Source organism: Lissotriton vulgaris, chromosome 6 (assembly GCF_964263255.1).
Source record: "Lissotriton vulgaris chromosome 6, aLisVul1.2, whole genome shotgun sequence".
NCBI classification, from domain to species: domain Eukaryota; kingdom Metazoa; phylum Chordata; class Amphibia; order Caudata; family Salamandridae; genus Lissotriton; species Lissotriton vulgaris.
This window is the reverse complement of record NC_141694.1, coordinates 162,586,161-162,612,511: the sequence shown is the minus strand read 5'-3', so window position 1 is coordinate 162,612,511 and position 26,351 is coordinate 162,586,161. Positions and strand designations below refer to the sequence as shown.

At 47.9% G+C, this 26,351-nt stretch overlaps 1 protein-coding gene across 1 annotated transcript in view; it reads right to left on the bottom strand.

Moving 5' to 3' along the window:
* Nucleotides 1-26,351, bottom strand: part of PKHD1 (PKHD1 ciliary IPT domain containing fibrocystin/polyductin) — a 2,083,594-nt gene that overhangs the window by 457,610 nt on the left and 1,599,633 nt on the right. Inside the window, exon 49 of the mRNA XM_086926200.1 lies at nucleotides 17,441-17,636. Coding sequence (XP_086782326.1) covers nucleotides 17,441-17,636 — 196 coding nt within the window. The remainder of the gene's footprint in view (nucleotides 1-17,440; nucleotides 17,637-26,351) is intronic.

Genomic DNA, 26,351 nt, shown 5'->3' with positions numbered 1-26,351 from the left:
CGTGCACATATGTGGCCCCGGAGCCCCCCAGCCAGAACGTTGTCACCACTGGCCCTCCTGTGGCGTGGCACCGATCCTCCCGCTGCCGTCTAGTGGTCCCCCTGTCTTGTACCTGAAGTGTATGGCCGCCGGGACTCCCGCCTCTCAATCGCTCTGCAGGGCTCTCCGCTTCAATGCCTGAGCCAGTCGGGCCCCACAATGGCGTCCGGCCGGCCCCCTCCGCCGCCAGGCCCCGGGCTGCCTCACCGGCACGCTGCTGGGCGTCACGAAAATCGAGGTCCGCTCTAGGCCTCAACGCTGCCGATCGACCTCCCAGGATTACCACCTCTCCTGCACTCAGTCTTTCACCTCACAGGGGCCAAGGAGAAAAGAGGGGCCCATGCCGAGCCGCTCTGCTCCGGTAGTTCGTTCTCTGTCCTCCACGCGGGACTTGTTGTTCCTCCGCCTCTCACAGGGTCGCTGCAGCAAGACCAGGGCACCCCAGGTGTAGGCCAAGGCGTCCCCAAGGAGCACGGGGCCAGCCTCGGCCCTCCGTCCCTGCCGGTCTTCCGCCTGTCAGCCGGGTCCCGGCCGCCTCTGCGTGTTGCTCCCCGGGGTCGCGAAACTCGAGCGCCCCGGCTTCCAGGGGCCGCCAAGGCCGCACAACGTCCGCTCGCCCTCACTCGCCTCCAGGTGTACCAAGTAGACCCAAACCGCACCGATGCGGGCTCTGCTACTCCTCGCACCAAGCGCTACTCTCGGGGCCGCTGTGCGATGCGGGGGAACAGGATATATCGGCGGATAATCGGCTGGCGAGGACGGAGCTCCACTAGGCTGCGTCCGCCATGCTTGCTGTCCAAGCCACCCTCTGAGAAGTTTTTAAAGCGCTGCGGAGGGCAGGCCTCATGATCAAGGCCAGTAAGTGTCAGATCGGGCAGCGATCCATGGTGTACTTAGGGTACCAGGTATGAGGCACCCAGATGGCACCCCTACAGCCTAAGATTGACATAATTCTGGCTTGGGAGCCCCCCAACACTCAGACAGAGGTGAGAGCCTTTTTAGGTCTCTCCAGTTATTACAGGAGGTTTGTCAAGGGATATGGCACCATTGTTGCCCCTTTGACTGAGCTGACTTCCATGAAGCAGCCCAGGAAAAGGATCTGGATTGATGCCTGTCAGACTGCTTTTGAAGCCCTGAAATATGCCATGTCCACAGCACCCATGCTCAAGGCACCCAGCTGCTTAAAGAAATTTGTCATACAGACAGATGCTTCAGAGCATTGTGTGGGGGCAGTTCTCTCAAAACTAAATGAAGAGGGCCTAAACCAACCTGTAGCCTTCAGTAGTAGGAGGTGGAGTGTGATTGCATATGAGGCTTTTGCTGCGGTCTGGGCACTGAAGAAGCTGAGGCCCTACTTGTTTGGGACTCAAATTCGGATTCAGACCAACCACATGCCCCTCAGATAGTTGATGCACGTGAGGGATGAGAACCCAAAACTGTTGAGGTGGTCCATTTCTCTAAAGACTTCACAGTAGAACACAGCCTAGTACAGAACACGCCATTGCTGATGGTCTGTCCAGAGTCTTCCACCTTAGTGAAGAGAACTCCCAGGTGGGTGGGTGGTTCTCCCTACTTTTCATCTGGAGGGGACCTGGCATTCTCAGTGTGGTTTCTCCTGTCTTTCTGCCTCTGCCTCCTGTATTTTTGCAGTCTGCTGTTCGTTTTGCTGGTCTAGATGCTTTGGGCACTTTGCCACTGTTGACCAGTGCCAATGTGCAAGCGCTCCTGGTATAAATTCTGTTTAGGGATTAGTGTTTTCATGATTGGCATTTCTGATTTAGTACTAAGTCCCTAGTACAGTGCACTGTATGCACCCAGGGCCTGTACATCAAATGCTACTAGTGGGCCTGCAGCACTGGTCTTGCCACCCACACAAGTAGCTTTTCAAAGGTATCTCAGACTGCCATGTCGACCTCGCTCGTGCACCCACTTCTTTGGGCCTTACCATTCCCTTTTCTTACATGTGAATCACCCCTAAGGTAGGCCCAAGGTACCCCCCTGGGCAGGGTGCAGTGTATGTGAAAGGTAGGACATGTGTGACATGTCCTTATAGTGAGATACTGTGTATTTTATTTTTCACTATTGAAAGGCTATCTGTTCATAGGATAGCATGGGAGATACTTTGTAATATCTTAAACATATAATTTCCCATGGGGACAAGATAGGAAGATTAAGTTTTGGTTCTCTGAACTCAGAATGTAATAACACATATTTTAGTAAAGATGGTATTTAAATTGTGGGTTTGAAAATGGCACTTTTAGAAAGTAGGTGTTTTCTTGCTTAGTCATCCCATTTGCCTCTGCTGAGTTGTGTATTGACTGTCTGGTTTTGGAGTGGCAGGGGCGTGGGATATGCATTCACTGCAGACAGCCATTTCCTGGGTTATTCAGAGCGGGGCTGAATAGACCTGGGTTGCATTTAGAGTAGGGGGAGGAGTTTTCCTTGTACCTGAATAGGCCCTGTCTCCTGTGCACAACGCTGTCTCCACCTCCTGCCAAGAAGCTGGACCAGAGAGGACAGAACTGGTTTCGACTGAGCTGAGAGACTTTTGCCACAAGAGAACAAAGGAAAATGTGGTATAAATATTGGGGCCAAGGCCCTCAGAACTTTAGAATATTTCAGGAGGAGTACTGCCCCATTGCTGTGTGGATGCTTTGCTGGGTTGACCTGCAGTGGCTGCTTCTGCCAAGGAGAGGACAAAGACTCAACAGTGCTGTGTATCCTGCTTGAAGATTTCCTAGGGCTTGGTGTAGAGCTTGCCTCCTGTTCTGAAGTCTCAGGGATACAAAGACGTGTTTCCTCTGTCCCCCTGCACCTGGAACTGCTGTTCCAGTTGCCACTGAGGGAAAAAACAACACTGATGCCAGTGAGTGATGCGCAACCTGCAACGAACCGGAGGGCACCTCTCATGAAGTGCGTAATGCACCGCCCTGACTTGCACTGCTGATGCTGCACCGTATCAACTCTGACACCGTCACCAATAAATAACACTAATTTAAAACATCAATATTTTAAAGAACAATATTTTTGCAAACAATATTACTGACTTTGATATTTTCACACCCAAATAATCTAAATGTTTTACTGGGTCAATTTTGTTGCTGCCCACTCTCATTTTCCTCAACAAAACTTTTTGCCTGGCTGAACCCAAAACTTTGTCTTGGAGCTATTTAGTTCCAGCACCCTCTCAAAACAAACATGTTAAAAGGGTCTAAAAGCTGCTGAAGGCTCAGGGGGGACTTGGAAAGCAGCAGGGTATTGTCCGCAAAAAGGAGTTCGGGACCCTCCTACAACCCACCTTGGGGGAGTCACAGCTGCCCTTATTCAGAAACTCCACCACCCCATTTATGCATAAGGAAAAAAGGGGTGGGAGCCAAAAGGCACCCTTGCCAGACCCCTGGATTTATACTGAAGGGCTCAGTCAGCTGGCTGAGTTTACCCCATTTTACCTGTGCAAACTTGTGTGCATGTATCCGTATTAAGATATCCAAGAGGTTATCTGGGATGTCCATCTCCTCTATGATCTTCCAGAGCTTAGATCCTGTTGAGTAGTGAAGAAATCAAGCGCCTGTGTTCTACTTATAGTTACAGGTATATGTCCTGGTTGAGTATTAATGCGCCCTCTGCACAGAGCAGACTATACTGCAACACAGTGCTAGCCAGCGCACCCACAGTAAACATGCAGGGCCATTCCTTCTTCCATTGAGACATAAAGTTGTCTAGTAAGTAGGCTAATATGTTCTCTGATTATGATAAAGCAGGTGGAATTCAATGAGAGGAAGATATTTTGGGGGAAAATCTTTGGTTTCATAAATGATATGTTTGAGTGCACACTAGCAATGGAATTCTCCACCCTCACCTTGGCATTTAAGTGCACAAAATTGAGAACGGAACAAGATAGGGACCTACTGCACCTTTTACTGACAGCAGCTGTGAAAATGGTCCTAACCAACTGGAAAGACACAAGTAAGACGAAGTACAAAGGCTGGATTAACTGGATCACGCATCTCAAAGGAGTGGACAATATTGCTCTACAGTACTCACCTTGGAAATCGTCTACCAGAAGGATGTGGAAAGCTCTGGACTCCTATCTAGACTCTTATGAACCCTCATGAAACCGCTAGAATGCCAAAACAAACGTATCGGCCTCGACCCAAAGAGCCGTTCCCGAAAATAGCCCGGTTGGGCCTGCATGCGAACTCAAACATCCTCACAGAGTGTCACATGTAATGTATAGCGAATGTCAAATGTAATGTCTCTCTCCGTGCCTGTCCTATACCTCTTTTTTTCATAATTAATTTTTCTATCCTTTCCTTCTTACCTTTCTCTCGCTCTCAAAATACTGACAGGTGGGGCTAGCTATATAAACACCAATGTTTAACCGGCAACTACTCATCCTATGCTAACCCTGTAACACCTGTTGCAATTGTTTTCTGTATAAAAATAATTCCCAAAAAAATATCAGTCAGTAGTAGCAGCCGTAACTGAAGTGCCATGTTCTAGAGCATCACTGAGCAACAAACTAGAAGGCAGTAGAGCGGGAGTGCCAGTGGTTGCTTTGGGCTCTGCTGCTCAGCCTGAGAGAAGAAGACGACCCAGGATAAGTCCAAAGACTACAAGTAAATGGGTCCCATATGTGCTGACCGCGCACACACAGTAGTCCAGTAAGTAGTAAAAATTTATTGTTTCTGATTAATTAAAACCGTTACAAAAATACATTTGAGTGCACATTTCATTGATAAAAAGTCTTAAAAGGAGAGATTGTGATTATTAATAGATATGTTAGTAGAAAAATAGGGTTTGGCAGATGTCCATAGTTCATTATATCTTGTCTGGGCCGACATCTTGGCTTGTTAATTTCAGCACCACTAATTTCAGGAATTTCACCAGCTTCCCATTTAGTGACGGAAATCCTGGGTCGAAACATGCAATGACTGCTTGTCTGCGTGAGCGTATTCTGTGTTCATTAAAAGAAGTTTTCAGGGGGGCGTGGCTTGGACGGCAATGTGGACGGTCGTCTAGGTCCGTTCAGCTCCGTATCCCTGAGGGAAAACTACCAGCCAAACCAGCCAGATCCTGTCACAAAGCACCAAAACGAGCAGGGGAAGATCGGCGCTGAAAAGTGTTGGAAGGAATGAGAAGATAGAGAAGCCTCAACACGAAGAAACGGCCCCCACATCTCCGAAGGCAACAGCAACAAGCAGTGCAAGATGGCGCCCTGAGGCTGTAACAACAGCAGAGGTGAACGCAGAGAAGAGACACCAAGCACCGGGCGCTACATCGCGCTCCCTCAACAATCACAAGCGGTGCCCCACACAAGGAAACGCAGCCAGACACACGCCACCCGGTACCTGCCATCCGTGAAGCAGCAGGGTTCCTGTGCCGGCGATTGAGGTGGATGCAGGGAGGAACCACACCGCAAAAGAAAGAAGAGGCTGCCCGGAGATCCGGCGACTCGGCACCCCCGCCAAGCAAGCAAAAGAGGTGAGCCTCCACCGCAAGGAGCGCCGAACCGGAAGTTGCTGCATGCGGGGACGCCATCACAGGAAGTCTTTGCCAACCTGAAGGCGGAAGCGGAAACAGGGGACCGGACCGGAACAAGCGAGAGCGAGAACAGCCCTACCGGAAGTTCCCCCACGGACAGCGAAGCGTACGGGAGCCGGCACCGGAGGAGAAAGCAAAGAGCCCACACCCAAGCGGGAGCAAGCGGCGAAGCGCAAGCCCAGTGCGTGCCCAGCAACACCAGAGCCGAGCCCCCTCACTAACACCGAAGTCGCGGAGTTTACTTGCCCGGGAGCCGCACTGCCATTGGCTGACTCCCGGGTGCTGTGGGAGGCTAGCCTGGAGAGCCGCGACGCGATTGGCTGCTTGGGCGGAGGCGGCTGGGGAAGCCGAAGAATCAGCGCGATCACCGCCGGGCCCGGGAAGAAGTGACCTGACCTCGCCGAGGGATCTCCGCAAGTGCTCCAGCCCCTGGCCTGCCGTCTCTGCTCCCCGCTGCTCTCTGAAGAAGCCAGAGCGGGCGGAGAGCGTCCTGAGACCGGCCGGCGGGAGCGGCGCTGAGCTCCCCCCGCGAGGTGCCCCTGGGGGACCCGCGCCACAGCGAGTACGGGGAGCAACGCCAGACGGAGAGAGTGTGATCAAGCCGGGAAGGACCGGCGACAGGGCACAGCGCTGCAAGACAGCAGCAGACAAGTGCAGGAACAGAATTAAGAGCCGATCAGTAAACGCCACAGCCATAGCAGGACCACACGAGGGTGGGCTAAGGGTGCCAAGGGGAGGGAAGGTGCAAAAAGGGCTAACAAGCTTAACAGGTGGAGCCTGTACTGGAAAAAGAACCCTACAGGAATCATAACAGCCACAAAGGGCGGAGTCAACACCAGACTGGCTAGCAAGCCCAGCCCAGCGAGGCAAGTAAAGGAATATGCACAACTGAAGCTCCCAGCACCCTCCTGGGGTCACTAAAAGAACAGCGCGCACCACTCCCCACTCAGAGGAGAACAAGCAGCGCAATAATAAAAAAAAGGTGAGCAACACAAGACACACGCTGGCAGGACTCAAGGCAAAAACCAGAACGAGGCACATCCGAGAACCCAGCAGATACAGACTGCAAGGCATTCCAGCCCCAGCGTCAAAAGCAATAGCCCTACCCAAGACAACCCTAGCAGAAGGGCGGCTAGGCAACATTCTAGCCAGGAGGGGCATTGGAACAATGGCAGGCAACGAAGGGAAGGCAGTGGGGGACCAAAAAAAGCCAAAGATAGACAACCAGGGATCCCCTCTGAAAAACAATAAGGGCGAAACAGCCACCCTAGAAACGATCCTACGGAGAGTAAACGAAGGGATCGAGGTGGGGAAAGATACAAAACTCAAGGTGGAGAACATGCAGCTTGAGATGGCGGCTATAAGAGCGGACCTTCACAAAACGAATACAAGAATTGAAGTGACAGAAGGCAGAATAAGCACAGTGGAAGACGAAACAAGGGAGAACACCAAAGCCATAGCTGATCTGCAGAAAGCCACGAAAGCCATGCAAAAGCAGTTAGCGGAGAAGGATGACAGGGCAAGAAGAGGCAACGTAAGGATCCTGGGAATACCGGAGGGGACAGAAGACAAGGCGGGATCATGCGCAGCAATGCTAGAGGAGATGATCCCCAAACTAACCGGCATCACATTTGACAGAAGGTTCGAGGTGCAAAAGGCATACAGAATACCAGCAGGGAAGCCAACAACAGGCAAGGGGCCGAGGGCAATAATATGTAACCCGCTTAGACTAAGCCAAACAGACGCCATCTTCGCCTTTGCTAGAAAAAACCAGAACCTGAGGTGGGAAGGAAGCAAGATTGTATTAACCCAAGACTACTCCAAACCAACGGTAGAGTCAAGAAAAGGATTCCTGGCCCTCAGAGAGATACTGCGCAGGAGAGGCGCCACCTTCAGCTTCGTCGGCCCTGCCAGATTCAAAGTAATAGATAAGTGGAAAACAATGATTTTTGAATGCCCGGAGGAACTAAGGAGATACCTGCAAGGCCCTCCAGTGGAAGAGATGGAGGACAACAGAAGCCCAGGAGCGGCGAAAAGAAGTGCCTCACCGGATGAGAACGCACACTCTGAATAAGGGAACACTACATACGCCAAAGGGAAAAAAATATAAAAAAAGAAAAGAAACAAAACCACCAAAATGCACAAGGAAACATATCTACCTCATTAAACCCATGACGGAATAAAACGAGCTATAACCAGAATGAAGAACGCGACTGCAGATCCAGGACTGTAGATCAAGGTCCCCCAGCAGCTAGCAGTCGGCAGCGAGAACAACGAAACCAAGGTCAACCAAGGCACAATCTGAACGAGACAATCATGCAGTGGTAGAGTACGGTGCCTTGCTCTGCCCTTGGTCACATTTTCTCCCCAAATTAAGCTGCATCAGGGAAGAAAACTAACTCTACCTCAGGGAAAGACGCGGAGCGAAGGAACTTTGTCGCCGCACTCCCACTCAGCAAGTAAGGGAGGGGGGGAGGCGGGAGGGACGGGTGGGGGAGAGAGGGGGAAGGAACCGAGGGGGAGCGGGGAGCACATACATGGGCCTACTTACTATCATCTATCTTCTCTATACTTTATCTTTATCTTTCTCTACACACTCACATGGGGGAGTAGTACACGCAGGAGAAGGGGGATGGTCCCACACACAACTCAGAGACCAAAAAGACGCAGAGGAAGGCCACTGCAAATGCGGAAAACAGAGCAGTTTAAATGACAAACAGCAACCAGAGTAGCATAGCGTCTGACATTGGAATAGTGTCCCTAAACGTCAAGGGTCTGAATAGCCCGGTGAAAAGAAGGAAAGTGCTCGAGCACCTTAGGAAACTTAAGAGCGACATATATGTGCTCCAAGAAACGAGATTACAAGCAGAAGACATCAGCCGCATAGGTGAGGTGCAGGGCTCACCAGCACAAAACAAGAAGAATGGGGTAATAACAATTGCAAGCAAAAACTCCAAAATAGAAGTTGTAGACTCTCAAGCAGACAAGCAAGGGAGAATGCTTATAACGACACTCAGAAGAGCGGGGGAGACATTCCACGTAGCTAACATATATGGACCCAACAGTGATGACAGATCATTCTGGGAGGGGGTGGGTGCACAACTGTATTCACTACCGCTAGGAGATCTGCTGATAGTTGCAGGAGATATGAACCAAGTCCTGGACCCAGCAATAGATAAGCATCCATACAGACCAAGCCAAGCAACAAGCAACCCCCACATCCTTAGGAATCTCTGCACCAAACTAAGACTAAAAGACCCATGGCGCATGTGCAACCCAGATGCCAGGGAGTACACATTCTACTCCAACCCACACAACTCATATAGCCGAATAGATTACATCCTAGTGTCAGAAACACATACCTACCTCATAGACCACACAGAAATAGGACCCAGAACTGTATCGGACCACTCACACATTAGCCTAACACTATCGGGCAAGCACAACGACGAGCCGACCCGCAGATGGCGATTCGATGACAGTCTGCTCCAACACGCCCCAGCGAAAGCCAAGATAGAGGAGGCGATAAAAGAATACCTACTATTGAACGACAAACCAAACACAAACAGGGAAGTCCTATGGGACGCCCTGAAGGCCACCATCCGGGGAACAGTCATGACAGTCAAGGGCAGGATAAACAAAGACAGGAATAAGAGAATTGCAGACCTAGAGAAAGAAATTAAAAAACTTGAGAACAGCCACATAGCCAGAATAGAGGACAAGAACACTCTCACAAACCTGACTAAATTAAAGTATGAACTGAACAGAATACTGAGCGAGAGGGCAGGCACTTGGATCAATAAATATAAATCTATCAATCTTTGTACCGCAAACAAAGCGGGCAAAAACCTAGCATCCTACCTGAGAGGGAAGCAGAAACACCACACGATAGGAGCCATCAAAGACAAACACGGCATATCCCAGACCGCGAACAAAGACATCCTAGAAGTCTTCAGGGACTTCTACGAGGGACTGTACACCAAAGATGATACACTGCATGAGGATGGGGGAAAAGAGTTACTAGCGAACATAACCACACCCACACTGTCGGACCAAGAACGAGACATCCTGGAAATGACCATAACGGGGGATGAGATAGAGAGAGCCACGCAAAGCCTCAAAGATAACAAGGCACCGGGGCCAGATGGTTTCACAGCTGGCTTCTATAAACAGTACCTAAACATACTCAAACCCACAATGAAGGAGGTATTCACAGCATGCGCCCAGAGAGGACACATGACACCCTCAATGGCTGAGGCAAATATAATAGTGATACCCAAGGAAGGGAAAGACACAACAGAGGCGAAGAACTTTAGACCGATCTCCCTCATTAATGTAGACTGCAAGATCTACGCAAAAATACTAGCCAACAGACTCAACGCATACCTTCCGAAACTCATACACAACTCGCAAGTAGGCTATCTTAAAAACCGTATGTCACACGACAACACGAGACTTCTATGCCACGTAATTAACCACTCCTCCCGGAGCGACAACGCAGCAGTCATGATAGCCCTAGACGCCGAGAAAGCCTTTGATAGAGTCTCATGGCCCTTCTTAGAGCAGTGTATGAGGAAATTCGGGCTAGGTCCAAACTATAGGAAGATGGTGATGGCCCTATACGAAGACCCCAAAGCAAGAGTGGTGGTCAACGGAGGCACATCAAACATACTCAACTTGGGAAGGGGAACTAGACAAGGTTGCCCCCTGTCACCAGCCCTATTCCTACTAGCCATAGAACCGCTCCTCACGATGATCAGAACTAATGTGGACATTGTAGGGATACCAATAGGGGGAGAGACTTTCAAGCTAGCGGCGTACGCGGATGACGTATTAATAGTCACAGAAGACCCAGAGAGATCCATAAAAGCACTGACTGACACCATTGACAACTACGCCCAGGTCTCGGGGTACAAACTCAACAGAGACAAATCTGAATGCAAACCTTTAAACATCCACGCAACAAGAACAGTACTAGGAACATCAGGACTAACATGGCAACCAAAACCTATAAAATATCTGGGTATCCTCTTCGAGAGAGACCTAAGAATGACACTGGAACATAACGAACACGCAACAATACAGAAGATCAAGGACAAAGTAGAAGGGTGGTCCCCCAAGTTCACAACATGGTGGGGGAGGATAGAAGCAATAAAAATGATGCTGACACCGATGGTCAACTATATGCTAACCATGCTCCCACTGACTAACACAGAGAGCTTCCACAAGACACTTGACAAGATACTGAACAGCTTCCTATGGAGGGGAAAAAAACCCAGAATAAGCCTACACAAGCTAAGGCTATCAAAAGAACAACGCGGCCTGAACATAACGAATTTCAAGCGATTCCAGACGGCATGCATAGCTAGACAGGGACTACACTGGTTAGACCCAAGACAGGAATACACCCCAGCATGGCTATCATTTGAGCGCGGACTACTAAAAGGCATGAACCCTATAACCCTCCTGACAGCCACACGACACCCAGCAGTGAAGGATAACCCCGTCCTCAAGAACACAAAGACAGCTCTTCTGAGCGTCGACAAACTACTGTCAACAAGCATCAGGGGAGGCCAATTTGAATCCCTCTGGCACAACCCCATTTTAAAATACAGAGATAAGGGTCTAGACATGCCTGAGTCGTACAGACATGGCATATCCACGGCCCATGACCTTCAAAGACAGGGCGAGAACACAACTTTCGATACACTCAAGGAAGCGCACAACCTACAAAACATAGAACTATACAACTTCCTGAAAATAAAAGTAGCAATTAGGAAGGCAAACCTTACAAGCCAGACACCTTCGCTCTTACAGCTTGCAGCCAATCTCAACATAATAGGACACCAAATAGCACACCTATACAGAGCCCTACGCCCCAAAAACACCAAACTCAATGATAAGGTAACAAACTTTTGGGGGACTTTAGCAGGGAAGGAACTAAGCGAGACCGAAAAGGCAGAATTATGGAGATCGACCACTAGGAAAAAGATAACTGCCTCACTAAATCAGACCAAATACTGGTTAGTGCACAAGGCATACTGGACACCGGCCCGCCTATCCACCCTGGGGATCCGAGAGAGCGATACATGCTGGAATTGTGATAGTGGAAGGGGGGACTTAGAGCATCTCCTACTCAGCTGTCCTCAGATCAAGGATTTCTGGGAAAGAACGGGGAAGCTTATCAATGACATCACTGGAGTAGCCATACACATAGATTTCCCAAGTCTAGTCCTGGGCTTTGCATCCCTGTCCATCACAACAACAGAAGACCGTGACCTCATTGACCTTCTGTTGACGGCTGCAGTCAAAATAATCCTAAGCAACTGGAAAGACACCACAAAAGCTACACCACAGGCGTGGCTCAACTGGGTCACTTTCCTAAGAGGGGCAGATAACATTACAGCGAAACACTCACCGAAAACACAAAGGCAATCAAACATATGGAGGCCCCTAGACCTCTACCTCTCATCACATAAACCCCCCTAGGCGCAGACACGAGACACTAGACAGCCATTAAGGGACACACTATAGGGACCCACACTCTAACAAAAGAAACCTGCGAGGAAGAACACTCTCCTATCTCCATTCCTACCTCTATCCCTCTCTATCCTCTCTATCGTCCGGGGCGTTATACCCACCAGGCAGCGCAAAGGGGGGAAAGAAGACAACGCCAAGCAAGACTCGGAAAACGGACTTCTTCTTTTTTTTTTTGGACTAGTCGAACTATCCTACCCCACGCACCATGGCAAGGAACAAACTATTGCAGGACAATATTGCTATACCCCCCCCCCCCCCCCGGCGCCTTCTTTTTCTTTTTTCTTTTTCTCCTTTTTCTTTCCGCCACTCATGTATGCTCCATGTAAATATATATTTTTTTATATACAATAAAAAATTACAGAAATAAAAGAAGTTTTCAGAAGAGCTACTCTTTCCTCTTTCAACTTTAAGCAGGTGCATAGCAGATGTTCAATGTCTTCTTTCCCTGCACCGCACAACCTGCATGTTGTCCCACAGTTCCTTCGCAACCATGGTTGTAGATGTGGTATAGCTGGTAGAATTCCTAGCCTATGTTTTAAAAAGGTTTCTTTTGATTTCCTGAAGTACCCCAGCCCAAATTATGCCTGTAACCCGGGTACTTTATATGTACACAGAGTCATCCAAGCGTGACGCCTGTGGGAAAAAGTGGCTTTGTCCTCTATAAGCGAGAGTCTCTTTGTACTCTTATTTGCTTTACGTTTGAATTGTGCGTGCGGTAATGGGGTTTCCCATAGTTCTTTTAGTCCTGTAACAATCAGGAACTCCTCTAAGTATTTTTTCCCCGGCATTTTGGAGCAGCTGCACAGATCTTGCCAAAGCTGGTGGTTCCATATGTTTTCTGATGAATTCTTTATTTTGTGCCAGCACTTAATATATGATCCTCTCCTTGCTAGCATTTGGCTCGTTAGTCCAAATTCTAGCCGAATCTCAGTAGTCCAGGATATCGCCAATATCAGACAACATAAGCATGGCTGACATTATGTGAGCAGTTATTCCCCAAAAGGTAAACACCACATGTACATTATCACAGCTGCCATCAACACATTACCTCTTCAACCCCTTTTTGGTATCACTGCTGTGTACCACCTGCCTTCCAGGCACTATATGACCAAGCTCTAACCTCTGGGAACAGTCATCACATTGATTTCAAGCAAATGAAGCCTGGTACCTCAAGGTAAGCTTTAGGGTTGCTGGGTTCCACAGGGTAGAGTGCAGGCACTTTCAAATATGCTTCCAATAGGTAAACATTAACCTTTGTATTTTGTGAGAGACTCTCGGTGCTGGCTTTGCCAAGGGGCAGGGCCCTTTTAGGCTACGACTTCTTTCCTGAGGTTTTTATTTTTGTCTGGGTGTACCTCAGGGGCTCCTACCTGCTTCGAGCAGGAATATTTTCGAAAAAAAAAACATTTATATTATTACTGTGTTATATTTATTGTTGTAGAAAAAAGCATCAGGAGGATGCACTTTCTCTTATTCAAAGTGTTTACATAAACAGAGAAGGTGTACTGGATCAAATCCCTCTTTACTGGGTAGTTTTTAGGAATAGGGAAGATTGATGGATGGGGCTGCTATTTTTGGGAGGGAGATTGGTTACATGCTGCCTGTAAGCGATGTGGGAATCAGTGCTTAACTTGTAAAGTAATGAGTGCCAGTGCCAGATGCCCACAAACAGTGCTATTAAAATGTTGGCATGCCATTACCAAAGCTGTGTAGATTGGAATCAATCCATCAGTCAATCAGGGTTCTTATAAAATGCAACTACTCACCCTAGGGGTCTCAAGGTGCTGGAAGGGGGGTGGAGTGCATGGATTGGTAGTTCAGTCGAAGAGCTAGGTCTTGAGGTCCTTCCTAAATTTAGGCAGTGACGGTAATTGCCTGAGGTGCAGAGGTAGAGAGTTCCAGGTCTTCTCAGCGAGGTAGGAGAAGGATCTTCCCCCACCCCTGGTCTCTATAATGCACTGCCAGACTCTGTCTCCCCCTTTATTTCACTCTTGCAGGTACCTTCTTCTTTTTTCCTCTATGACCGGTTATCCTTTTTTCTTCCTCCTTATTTCCACTTTGTGAGGTTTTCCCTCTCTTGCTTTCGGGAAATGTCTGCTGAGGAAACAATAAGCCCTGGACCCTAAAAATGAGGGCTGGTGGTGCCCACCGGCATCCAACGGCTAAAATTAACCAGTGGGGACTCAATAAATGCTAAGTTTTGGTATGGGAAAATGGTATTCAAAGTTATAAGGATTACCGGTAAGTAACTAGTTCAGTTATCTGGGTGTGACATTTTACCCCAAAAGCATCCTTGAAATTGTAGTTTTTCAGGCAGGGCAAAAACCCCAGTGATAAGCTGAGGGTGCCACTCATCACCTGAGACAACCTGGCAGCTGTGCATGATAATTTAATAGAAGGTGAAGAAATAAGAATAAACATAAACGATCAGCGAGCGAGACCTAAATAGACTTGCTGGCAATGGGTTTGGACAAATTGACTGCAGTCTTAATTTAAAAAAAAGCCCACAGCTGTCAACTGAATCAATCAATAATTAGCTTTAGTCGGAAGTATAATAAAATCCATATAAGCACACAACATTACATCAAGAATTTAATTAATAAAATACAGATCAAGCAATAGTAAAAAAAAGTTACAACGTAACAATTTATGTTAAGATAATATTTAGACAACATAGACCTGCGACTTCGTTTAAGGCAGAAGAGTGACTTTTAGCCATTCCTAAATTTTAAGCCAACTACTTTCCCAATCACTTGGTTTTATCATTTCACTTTTCCCATTCTCACAGTTTGCTTAGTGCTTTTTTTACGTTCACAAGAAGAGTTTTGTGAGCCCATAATGCATCACGATCGTAGTCACAGGTAACTGCGTTAAGAACTCTGTAAACTCTGTAAACTTTCAATGGTTGTTTCGAAACCTCCCTTTTATCACAGTGAACGGAGACATCAAGTCCCAACCGTGGCATTATAAAGATTGCGAAAGTACAAAACAAGGGCAAGTTCATAAGTTATTAATTCCTGAAATCAGAGAACGTACGTCATACAAGGAGCTGCAGGCATGAAAATTAATTAGTTACTTACATGAAACTAGGCTTGAGTTCTTGCGCACGCGGTGGTGACTTACTGGGTCCCTGAGTTCGCCGACGAGTTTTCCTATCCTTTCTCGTGCGCCACGAGGTGTTGGATTGTTGCTAACCGGTCGCGCTATCCCGCGCGAGTTTGCGATCGCGAACACGTCATTTGACCAGGAAGAGGAAATAAGCATCGAGAGCAAGATGGCCACGCCCATTAGCGACCGCATGAGCAAGTTAGATGTACATTTCCCCGCGAGCACGCAAAAACACATCGCGAACGGGCATAAAAAGCAATCTCCGCATCTTTGCGAAAGTTCTGCATGCTTGCAGAGATTTTGCGCAATTCGCGATAGTTTGCGAAAGCCAATTTCGCAAATTCCGCCCACCCCTACATGAAACAGGAGACATCCGAATGTGAAGCGCAGTTGTAGCGAGAAGTGAAATGGCACATTTTAAAAAGTTTCAGTCATGTTTAATTTGTGCCCGGGGTTGCAGGTGCTCTTTTCTTAGGATAAGAACTTATTTTTCCTTATCAGATTTTGCCACAGAGTAACAGACAGAAAGGCAGAAGAAACAGGCATGAGGAAGGGAATAGGGAAAGACAGGAAACAGGGAAAAAGCGGGAAATTAAAGACAGTAAAAAAATATGCTAGAGTGGAATCAACAGACAAGAACTGTGGTGGAAGGAGGGGACATTACGTGGGTTCAATGCTACGCAGAAGTGGAATTCAGCAATATACCAGCATTATTAGGTAGCCCTGGCGGCGAGCTCTTCAGAAAAAAATATATAGAGTGGCCCTGGAACATCTTTTTTCAATGAAAAATTAAGCAAGATATGTGTAACAAAACCAGCACTGCAATATCACCTGCCTCCCTTCTCGCAGCATCGCAAAAAAACCCTCCCTTGACCTGACCTAGTGTATGATCATGAGGGATGCGCGACGTGGAACGTCGAATCATCTGTGCGAGTTCGAATCGGCAGAGTCACATGGTTGGCATTTCACCGAGACAGGCCTGGAGCAACAGCGCCACCTAGAGGCACATATTATAAGAAGCATGGTATATTAAAACGAGGCTATTAAATAAGTTCTACTATGAGTGGTGATCCAACCAATGAAAAACTGGTGGTGCTGTGAATCTTGGATTTGATCGTTTATGCATGAAAACGAAAAAATGCATGTTAAAGTGTCGAGGAGATAAAGTAATTTAAATGGCTGTCGAATGGTTAATGGAAGCGAACAGCGAGCTGAGGTGTAAAACATACTTGGGGCCTCATTTATGAAAAGTGACGCATCGCTGCGTGAAAACAGCGATGCGTCACTTTTCACGGTGCACTCCTTGCGACACCAATGATGCGTCATATTTAATGTATGACGCATCATGTCGCAAGGACTTACAGATACGTCAGTATTTCTGACGCATCTGTAAGCGCAAAAGTGACGCATTGCTGGAGTGTGTCACAAAAGTGACGCAACTCCAGCAATGCGTCCTTTCACATGGGGAAAGCCCCATGTGAAAGGGCTTGCGTCAGTCTTACGCCTGCTGTGAGGCAGGCGCAAGATTTTGACGCAACCGCATCCTAAAAGTGACGCAGTGAAATCTCATAGATTTCACTGCGTCACTATTACGAGGCTTTTTGCGGGGGAACGCCCCCTTTGCATACATTATACCTGACGCAGGCATAATGTGGCGCAGGGGTTTAAAAAGTGACGCAACTACCTAGATGCGTCACTTTTTAAATATGGCGCAACAAGGCGCATGTTTTACGCCGCCGATGCGTCACAAAAAGTGACGCATCCGCAGCGCAAAACTGACGCAAGGCCTCATAAATGAGGCCCTTGGTATGCAACGTTGCTGTAGAAAACGGATGTGGGCGGATACTTGGGGAAAAGAGCAGGCATGCCCCCTCTTCTCTAAACTTAGCTTTCTTTGAAAATGGCGTGTTGCTTCTCCAATTGCAAACATACCTCTAGTGTGCAGTACATTATTGATTGAAAAAGAAAATACTTAACAGTGGGTCGCCGAACGTTAGAAGCCCCTGAGCAGGTGTGCTTAGATATGCCATTGAGTGACGTATGTACAATAGGTTCGAATCTCCGCAGGGCCCACCCAATCGCTCTTTACCTCCATAAAATAGACACCAGGTGCAATGAGGTGGGTTATCATTCACGATATCCCTTACATAAGAAGTTACGAGGAATCTATACAAAGCGCAGTCAGTAGGAATGCAGCGCGGTCACTTACCCAGATACGTTAGTTTCCTTATTTGCTTATCGAAGAACCAATCACAGCCTTTGTTTTTACTTGGAGAGGGTGGGAATTGAAGTGATTGGCCTGGCCGTCCTCCACAAGTGATCATTACAGCCACATGCGATGGTAAGTCTCCATGCTGCACAAGCAAGTAATTTCCAGCAGCAAAGTTATCGAACGTGGCTGAGTACTGCATATAAAATATTGTATATAATCACTCGGAGGAACATTTCAGAACATCTACAATAGGTATGGGTTAATAAGATCCAAAACATATTTCGCACTGTCATGTTTAACTTGGTAGTTCATATTATGCAGGGATGCAAGACTAGATATCGTGACACAGTTTGTAACCAGGAGCGGCCTTAGGCATGTGCAAGCTGTGCACCTGCACAGGGCCACCAAACCCCAGGGGCCACCACGCCAATATATATCCTTAATATAATAATCCTCTGAGGATGGATACATATTTGCGTGGTGCCCCTGGCAGGGATTTGGCGGCCTCCGGCTCTCTTCCACTTTCAAACACCCTGACAACCCCCTCTTCACTGGCCTCCTCGCTCCGCCCTGCCCAGACCCCCTCTTCCGGGACCCCTACCTACGCTCCCTGCCCAGGGCCACCATGAACGTTGAGCCGCCCCTGTTGTAACCATATATAACTTCACATAAGGATGGTATGTACTGCTATTCAGCAAATCCAGCACATACCCCTTGCAATATTCTATGTGTTAAGTTTCATGAATAAACTTGTGCTTGGTATAGATTTTTATGTATATTCAGATATTTCTCTGCAGAACAAAATGAACAAGTTACTTACCTTTGGTAACAATATATCTGTAAGAGACATATATTAGTTATAGATTCCTTACCTTTGAAGTACCCCCAGGCTCAGACTGGATCAGGAGAATTTTTTTTCAGGAGTACCCCTGCGCGCCAGTAGGTGGTGTCAGTCGACTGCGCATTAGTCGTCGGCGTCATGATCGCCGGGATGACGTTGTGGTATCTGCTAACATCAGTTCTTTCATTTTCCGCACCAGAGAGTGGTACCCTTAGTCATTTTTGTGACTAAACTTCTTTGACTTTTTGTCAACATCTTGTTTGAGGACTTACGACCCGGTGCAGAGGGATGTCAAGTCGTTGACCTGGTTTCAAGCCTTGTGACTCTTGTCACAAGCTTATATTGATCACTGATCCACACCTCTGGTGGCTTTGGTGCCTGGAGCGGGACAATGACCCGAAGTCTTGTTCCGACTGCAGGGCCCTGAACCAAAAGTCTTTCCGGGAGCATTTCCAAAAGCTTTTGGAGGCCCGGCAGTCGGCTCCATGGCGTTCGACGTACCTGTTGCGGAGCCACCTCCACCATTCGCCATCGAAGTCTTCGTTATCGGGTAAATTGAAGCACAAGAAGAAGACAAAGAAGCATCATCACTCTTCGCCTTCTACCCGTCTGTCAGCCGACGTGGCTATGGACACGCAGGGTCGTCGTTCTCCGGCTCCGCAATCAGAGCTTGCAGGGATGGCTCTGCACTTCACTCCATTTCCGGGAGCCGGAACGTCCCCTGCTCAGCTTCGTGCATTGTACGAAACCCTCTACTCGATCTTTGGGCAGCTCGACTCCGCTGGCGCACCTGCGGGACTCGGCTGGGGGCTCTAGGCCTTCGATGCCGGCGGCCACAGCGCCGCCAAGGATCCAGGCCTGGGTCCGGATCTGCACCAGTCGACCTCACAGTGGGAAAAGGAGCGGCCTCCACTGTGGCACGGTGTCCGATGAATGATGTAGAAAACAAACCATTACTGTAACAAAATGTGTGCCTTTTCTAGTCTGCATATCCTAGTTGTGATACAGAAGTGGTCTTTAATTTTGGTTCTACTAAGGGGCCGATTCCGATCCGATAAAATTACCGTCCGTACGATTCGTATCCGGGGCCGTCTCCGTACGACTCGTACACACGCCGTACGACCCGGCGAGTACGATCCTGACCGGGGTATCAGGATGCGAGTCGTACGGTCCACGTCAGGTAAGGGCGATTCGTACGGAAAAGCCCACAATCACATACACACCGTACGGCGCGTACCCCCCATGATTGCAGGGTTACAGCGCGTACCCCTGCGATCATGGGGAGTTTGCGCGTACACCCAGCGAACATAGGGTATGCGCCGTACACCCAGCGTACATGGGGTACGGTGCGTACCCCATGTACGCTGGGTGTACGGTGCGTACCCCCCATGATCGCAGGGGTACGCGCCGTACTCCTCCGATCATGGGGGTATGCGCCGTACCTGGGGAGGGGCCGTTCTGTACCTGTTTCGTCATGAACTCTGCTTTTATGGCTGTTTTTAGCTCCCGTAGAAAAAGGGTCGTACGGTGCGTACCTGACACATATTGTACTTGCTGGGTCGTATAAACCAGCCGCGAACCGTACAGATGTCGCGTACAGCGGGTTCCGAGTGAGACTCGTACGGAGATTAGAGTCGTACGGTCTCTGTACGATTCGTACGGAGTCCAGCTCCTGGTACGAATCGTACTTCGTTGTACGTACGGGGGACGTTGCAGGGTATGATTCGTACGGAAAAAATGCTCCGAACGGCTATTCGGAGTGCTTTTTACCGGATCGGAATCGGCCCCTATGTGTTCACACTTGTTCCTTTCAACAACTCTTTCCATTAGGAAGGAGTCCTGCAGATCAATATTGTACATTGCAAAGGTATGTTGTAATCTATCTACAATATGTTTAAATTATTTTGAAATATATAAATATGTATGATCTTTCATGATGTGGACAAAACATCTAGCTCAGTCTTCATACCGGGGCCATTAATAAGCGTGGGCAGCAATTTCACCTAATTAGTAAAAGTTTAACACTTAAATGCAGCAATCTACAACTAAAAGATGGCTAGATTACGTTCTGCAAAGTGTTTCCTACTACTTTGCCCCCGGAGTTCCCTGTTTTTTGATCCGTTTTAACAAGAATTTATTTTCTTCCTGACATCTGCAAATTAAGCATATGCCAAGCGCACTGAAGAACAAGTCCTTCGGTAACTTTCTTTCTATCTATCTACAGACTCCTCACCTTTAGAATATCCCAAGGCGTCGAACTGGAGATGGAAACTTTTACACAGCAGTACTCTTGTGTACCATTAGGTCGCACCATGCTGTTCTGTCCTGACTTTGTTCCAGAAGTGACAAATGGAGCTACTAATAAGAGTGCTGACGTCAGTTTTTTTCTTGACTCTGGCTGCACATTGGGACATAAAGCCTAAAAAACAGCCAGAGTACAAATGTGCAGATATTTAGATTGTGCTCTTTTATATGGAAAAATAGATAATTCCACAGAACAGGGAGGTGGAAAGATAGTGGGGAATCTGTGGTGAGATAGAATGCCAACCAGAAAGAGCTTTACCAAAGGCAAGTAAATTATTGTTCTGATGGATACTTCTAACCACAGATTCCTCACCTTTAGAATAGATATCAAAGCAGTACCTCTGAAGATTGAGCATCTGTGGAAGGGGCTCTGACCAAAAAGTCCTGCAGGACCACATGGGCAAAATGCCCATTCCACTACACCTGGCTGTTAAGGCAGTAGTGCTTTGTGAGCATGTACAGACACCCAAGTCATGGACTGACAAATGTCTAAAACAGGCCCTCAGCCTGACAACGCAGTGGTAGCAGCCTTAGATCTCTGGTGAAATGTGCCATTCATCTTTCCAGAGGCTGCTTCTTGGTCAGTGTGTAGCAGATCTTGATGCAAAGGATTATCCACCATGACAAAGTCCTTTTCTGCACATCTTGCCTTTCTTTGCTTCAGAAAACGCCATAAAAATCTGATCTTCTAAACGATGGTCTTTGGTGCATTCAATGTAAAAGGTGAGGGCTCTCTTGGATCCAGCCAATTGCATCTCCCTATCGCCTTTGAGGGGTGAGGCAGATGAAAGAAAGTTGGGAGAGTGATGGCTTGCCCAGTTCCCTCTGCGTCAGTTCTCATGTCCAGCTTGCCCGTAGTCCACTACCCTCTGTTGGCTGTCTACCTACTACCCTCTGTTTGTGCCCCCTCTGCTCGTTTCTTGCTAGTTTTCATTTTTTCTGCTCATTTCCCTGCCCTCTGTTTTGCCTTTTCCTGTTCCTTTTTCTGTCCTCAGTTTTGCCTTTCCTACTAGTTTTTCTGCCCTCTGTTTTGCCTTTTCTGCTCGGTTATTTTTCTGCCCTCTGTTTTCCCTTTTTCGGCTAGTTTCTTCCCACTTCCTGCCATATGCTCAAGACTTGGCTTTTCGACTGAGACCCGCACCCCAGCATTCAGATACCCCCAGGAGTGACAGTGCCAGCGCTCTACAAATGCCGATTGATTTATTGATTACTTTTGGCAAAAAGGCCTTCTTGCAGCTGAACACCAGTTTCTCTGGAAAAAAATATGTTGCAGGGCTGCTGAGGCTTCTGTTCGAGCCTGAAGCTTACTCACACAACGAGCTGAAGTAATCACAAGAAAACAGTCTTCCACACCAGAAGATGCAATGAGTAACTGCAAATTGGCACAAAGGGAGTACACATGAGGAAAGTCAAGACCAAATTGATTCACAAATTGACATCACAAAACAAACAATAAGCCGCCTGACGGTATAGCTTGTAATGGGACTGTGCTGTGGATACCACAGCAGGTCACAAATTTGTCCCAGCACCCAGTGTAAATCAACTTAGTCGAGGGGCGCTGAGCAGCAAAGATTACATCCACAACCGCAGAAGGAAGATCCAATGCAGCCAACTGCTGACGCTAAAACACCATACATGGAGGTGTACCCTGCCCTGCTCCTGCAATGGAGGATACTCCTGAAGCAAAGCCTGATTGGAGAACAAATGTTTGAGTCCAGAATTTCTGTGTACCACACTCTCCTAGCTCAATCCAGAGCTACTAGGATGACTTGGACCCAGGTGTTCTTGATCTACTTAAGAAATCGGGGCGGGGAAGTCAGAAGCAGAAAGGCACATAGGAGTACTGTGCTGCACTCTAGCTTGTATGTGTATCTTAAAGTGTTATTTGGAACTCTAAAGCACAGATGTTTGGACACTGCACGTTCTTGGCAGTGATGGAAATATTCAGCCAGGCTTCTCCCACTGCTGGAAAATTCCCAGCCCCACCTCTGGCTGAGCTACCATTTGTTATACACCAGGCACTGTTGGCTGAGCTTGTCCACACTGGTGTTCAAAGATCACTCCAGGTGGTTCACAACCAGAGAAATGCCCTGACATCCCAGCACCTCCAGGGTTAAAGGGTCTCTCTTCAAAGAACCCAGGACCTCACATTGCCCTACTTTTTTGGCGAACCACATTGCTGTTGTGTTGTCCCTGGCGACCTGTATCAGGCTCCCTTTGATGGGTGGTAGGTAGGCCTTCAGTGCTAGACGAATGGCCTGCAACTCCAACACGTTTATTGGGAGTCAGGTTTCTACCACATTCTCTGATCTCCACCTCTCCTAGATGACCTCCCCAACCAAGCTGCAATTTCTGTCACTACCATGATTTCTGGGTGGGCAATGAAGAGGGTATGCCACGGGTCCAACTGTGGTCAAACAGTCACCACATCAAACTGTCTGAATTCTCCTCTGAACTCTCGATGGAATCTGACAGGTTCCCTTGGTACTGGACCTACTGAGACTTCAGGTTCCATTGCAGAGCCCTCAAATGCCACAAGGCGTAATTAACTACCGGGATGCAGGATGGCAAGAGGCCAAGAAGCCTCAGAGCCATACTCACCTAGACCGAGGATGACGGCTGAAACATCGGGATCATAGCCCATATGTCTGTGACTCATTGTGAATGAGTAAAGGCCTGGGACTGCACTAAATGCAAAACGGCAGCAATGAAAAAGAGCCTCTGCAAATGAGTCTGGTGTGATTTCGGCACGTTGATTCTGAACCCAACAATGTCAGGAGGTTTGCTGTCGTATGAAGTGTTGAGTAATCTAGGGCTCTGGCCTAGTTCTACAATGTTTGGCTTTCCTGCCCATGAATGCCTGAATTTAGTTCAGAGCACCAACGCTTGAGGGTGAAAGTTTAAGTTATTTTAGCCACACACAACCTTACTTGACATACTTGTTGCTACGGTGTCTGTGCTTTCTGGGTTACTAACAGTCCTGTAAAGGGGCCAGGGATGCAGTGGTAATTCAAACCTAATTTAGTTATTTAGAATAACACACACAAATACTGCGCTGAGAAAAGACGCTATATTTTGAAACATGCTTATTTCCACAGTCCCATCCTGTTGCTTAGTACATGAGTGATAACCACACATAGCCTATATTTAGAACAGCACTAATGCATGTCACTAATAGCAAGAATAAAATGGATATTTCTAACATGATTGGAATGTTCCTGGCAGATAAACACATCAAAAAATATTTCCGTGCGCTTCACTATGCGAGCATGGAGTAGCTAAATTGGCTCTAGATTTTCTTGAGATTCAGTACACTGCATACCTGTTCACAGTGAAGCAGCTGTGATTAGTAGTCTTTGGCCAGGATTAAAGGAAAACACATCAGCTGGGCTTAGCTCGTCTCCTCCCTATATTGTATATCAGTATAAGAATGGATGTTGAGGCCGTCTGGCATGACCTCTTGGGATAAACTGGGGCAAAGACTTCTCTCATTCAATGGTTAATTCATGAGGTATATATAGGGTTGACCGCTGACGTTTACCCTACAATAGGGGACATTCCATTTGGTCCGAGACATAACTGGCATGAACCAGTATGATGAAAACACGTCAACTCGAACAACATACTTATTTTGCAAAGGAACTGTCAGACCGTGAAATGAAGATGTCAGGGAACTTGTAGTAGACTAGTATCACCTTGGGTGTTAGCAAGGTCATTGTGGAGTGGTGTGGCTCACTGGTTAGAGGCGGCAGAACCGGAAGCAGAGGTCGGTCTGGGACCAGGGTTCGATTCCCGACACGGCAGGGTCTTGGGCCATGGTCAGCGGACTTGATAATTCTCGCCTCGGTGCCTACTCCAACCATGGGTCCCACTCAGCAACTCTGGGCAATAGCTTGCTTAATCTCTACTAATGGCCCCATCAGCGCCGGGGATGCTTTTCTTCACCTTGGAGATGCCCAGGAGGGACCATCTCAAAGGGAAAGCCAGGATGGGTTCCCCAGCGGTATACAGAGCTGGGATGCCCCTTTGCTGGGGCAGCTGTGCGCTTTACAAGTATACAACATTTAACATTTGTTTGGATGAATTGACACTTCAGGAGCTTTGCAAAAGATAATGTTGTGGCATATCGGCTGCAGACAGGCTAGCTTAACATGCTTTCTCACCCAATGCATCCCCCACCCAAAATTTCATGTGAGTGGAAGATGCATTGGGTCAGAAAGGAATTGAAGGGCATAGCCTTGTTGAATGCTCTGGAGGACCCCTCCGTCAGATTTTATCATTTGCCACTGCTGTAGAAAGTATTGGCTTCAGCCTCCTACATGGTGGTCATTTGCCACTAAGGGCTAAAGTATATTGGAGGCTCATGCCGCAGGGTTGGGGACCTGGGATGATTTCTGTTCCTAGTGACCTGCATGTTGTCTGCCCAAACCATGTCCCTAAGCCCCAAAGGACTATGTTAAATATTGTTGGCGCAAATGGGCCTGACACTGCCTGTACTTCAACCCTCTGGAGTAACCTCAAAAGGGACAAAATTACTAGGGAACCTACCAGGCAGGTGTCAAAAGGCCCAAGAAGCACTCTGTAGCTCAGCTATCCTTAAAGGGTTCCAGGGCCGAATCTTCCTTGTCGTCAAACAAGTGAGATCTGTCAAAAGACATATCCATAAAGACACCTAGACATCCCCAATGCCAAAAGTTGTAATCTAAGTGTGGATACAGAGCACTGCATTGGTGCCCACTGCCTGACTCAAACAACCAGTAGTATCCAGGCACAAACTAATGACATATTTGGCTTCATCTTGACCATCCTGAATGGTTTGAGCCAGGGAGGCCCCCAAGTATTCAGGGACTGCTAGCAAGATCAAAGGGGAGTTGTAGGTCCAACACCCAAGCTGCACATCTAATCCCTACAGCAATAAAGAACATTCCTCCATTGGTGGTTAGAGAGCGTCTTCATCATGAGAATGGCACAAGTCATCCCAACCATCCCCATTGTCAAAGGCTGTCTGACTCTGATCAAAGTCAGAACGAAAACGTTGGTTGTTAGCCTTAGGATGGCTCGATGGCAGAGGTAGTCTCCTCCTTCCTCTGGTATCGAGTGTCCGAATGGCATTCCCGCAATTTTGAGGATTCCAGTCTCTCAGCTGCACCCGAATGTCTTTGAGTTGATTCATTCAGAACAGGGGTCCTTTCTAGATCGACTATTTTGCCTCCCGGATGGACCATCAGCCGCCCAGGTTCCCCAGTTGGAGGCCGGACCCGATGGCAGTAGCCAAGATTGAGGTCTGGAGAACAGCTACGCATTTCTCCCCTTCGCAATGATTACCCGGGCTTCAGCTCAGAAGTGCGCCTGGCGCTATTAAATGTCAGCACACTAAATCTCAAGAAAAATTCATCCTGCGTCCATCTCTTTCTCTCACTCCTGCAGATTCCTGGGGCCTCATTTTTGAGGCTGTGTGTCACTTTTACGCCGCTGGTGCGTCACTTTTTGTGACGCACCAGTGGTGTAAACAATGCGCCTTGTTGCGCCATATTTCCAAAGTGACGCATCTAGGTAGATGCATCACTTTGTACACCCCTGCTCCACATTATACCTGCGCCAGGTATAATGTATGCAAGGGGGGCGTATTGACGCAAGAAAGGGTCGTAGAAGTGACGCAGTGAAATCTATGAGATTTCACTGCGTCACTTCTAGGATGCAAATGCGTCAATATCTTACGCCTGCCTCACAGCAGGCATAAGACTGACGCAGGCCCTTTTACAA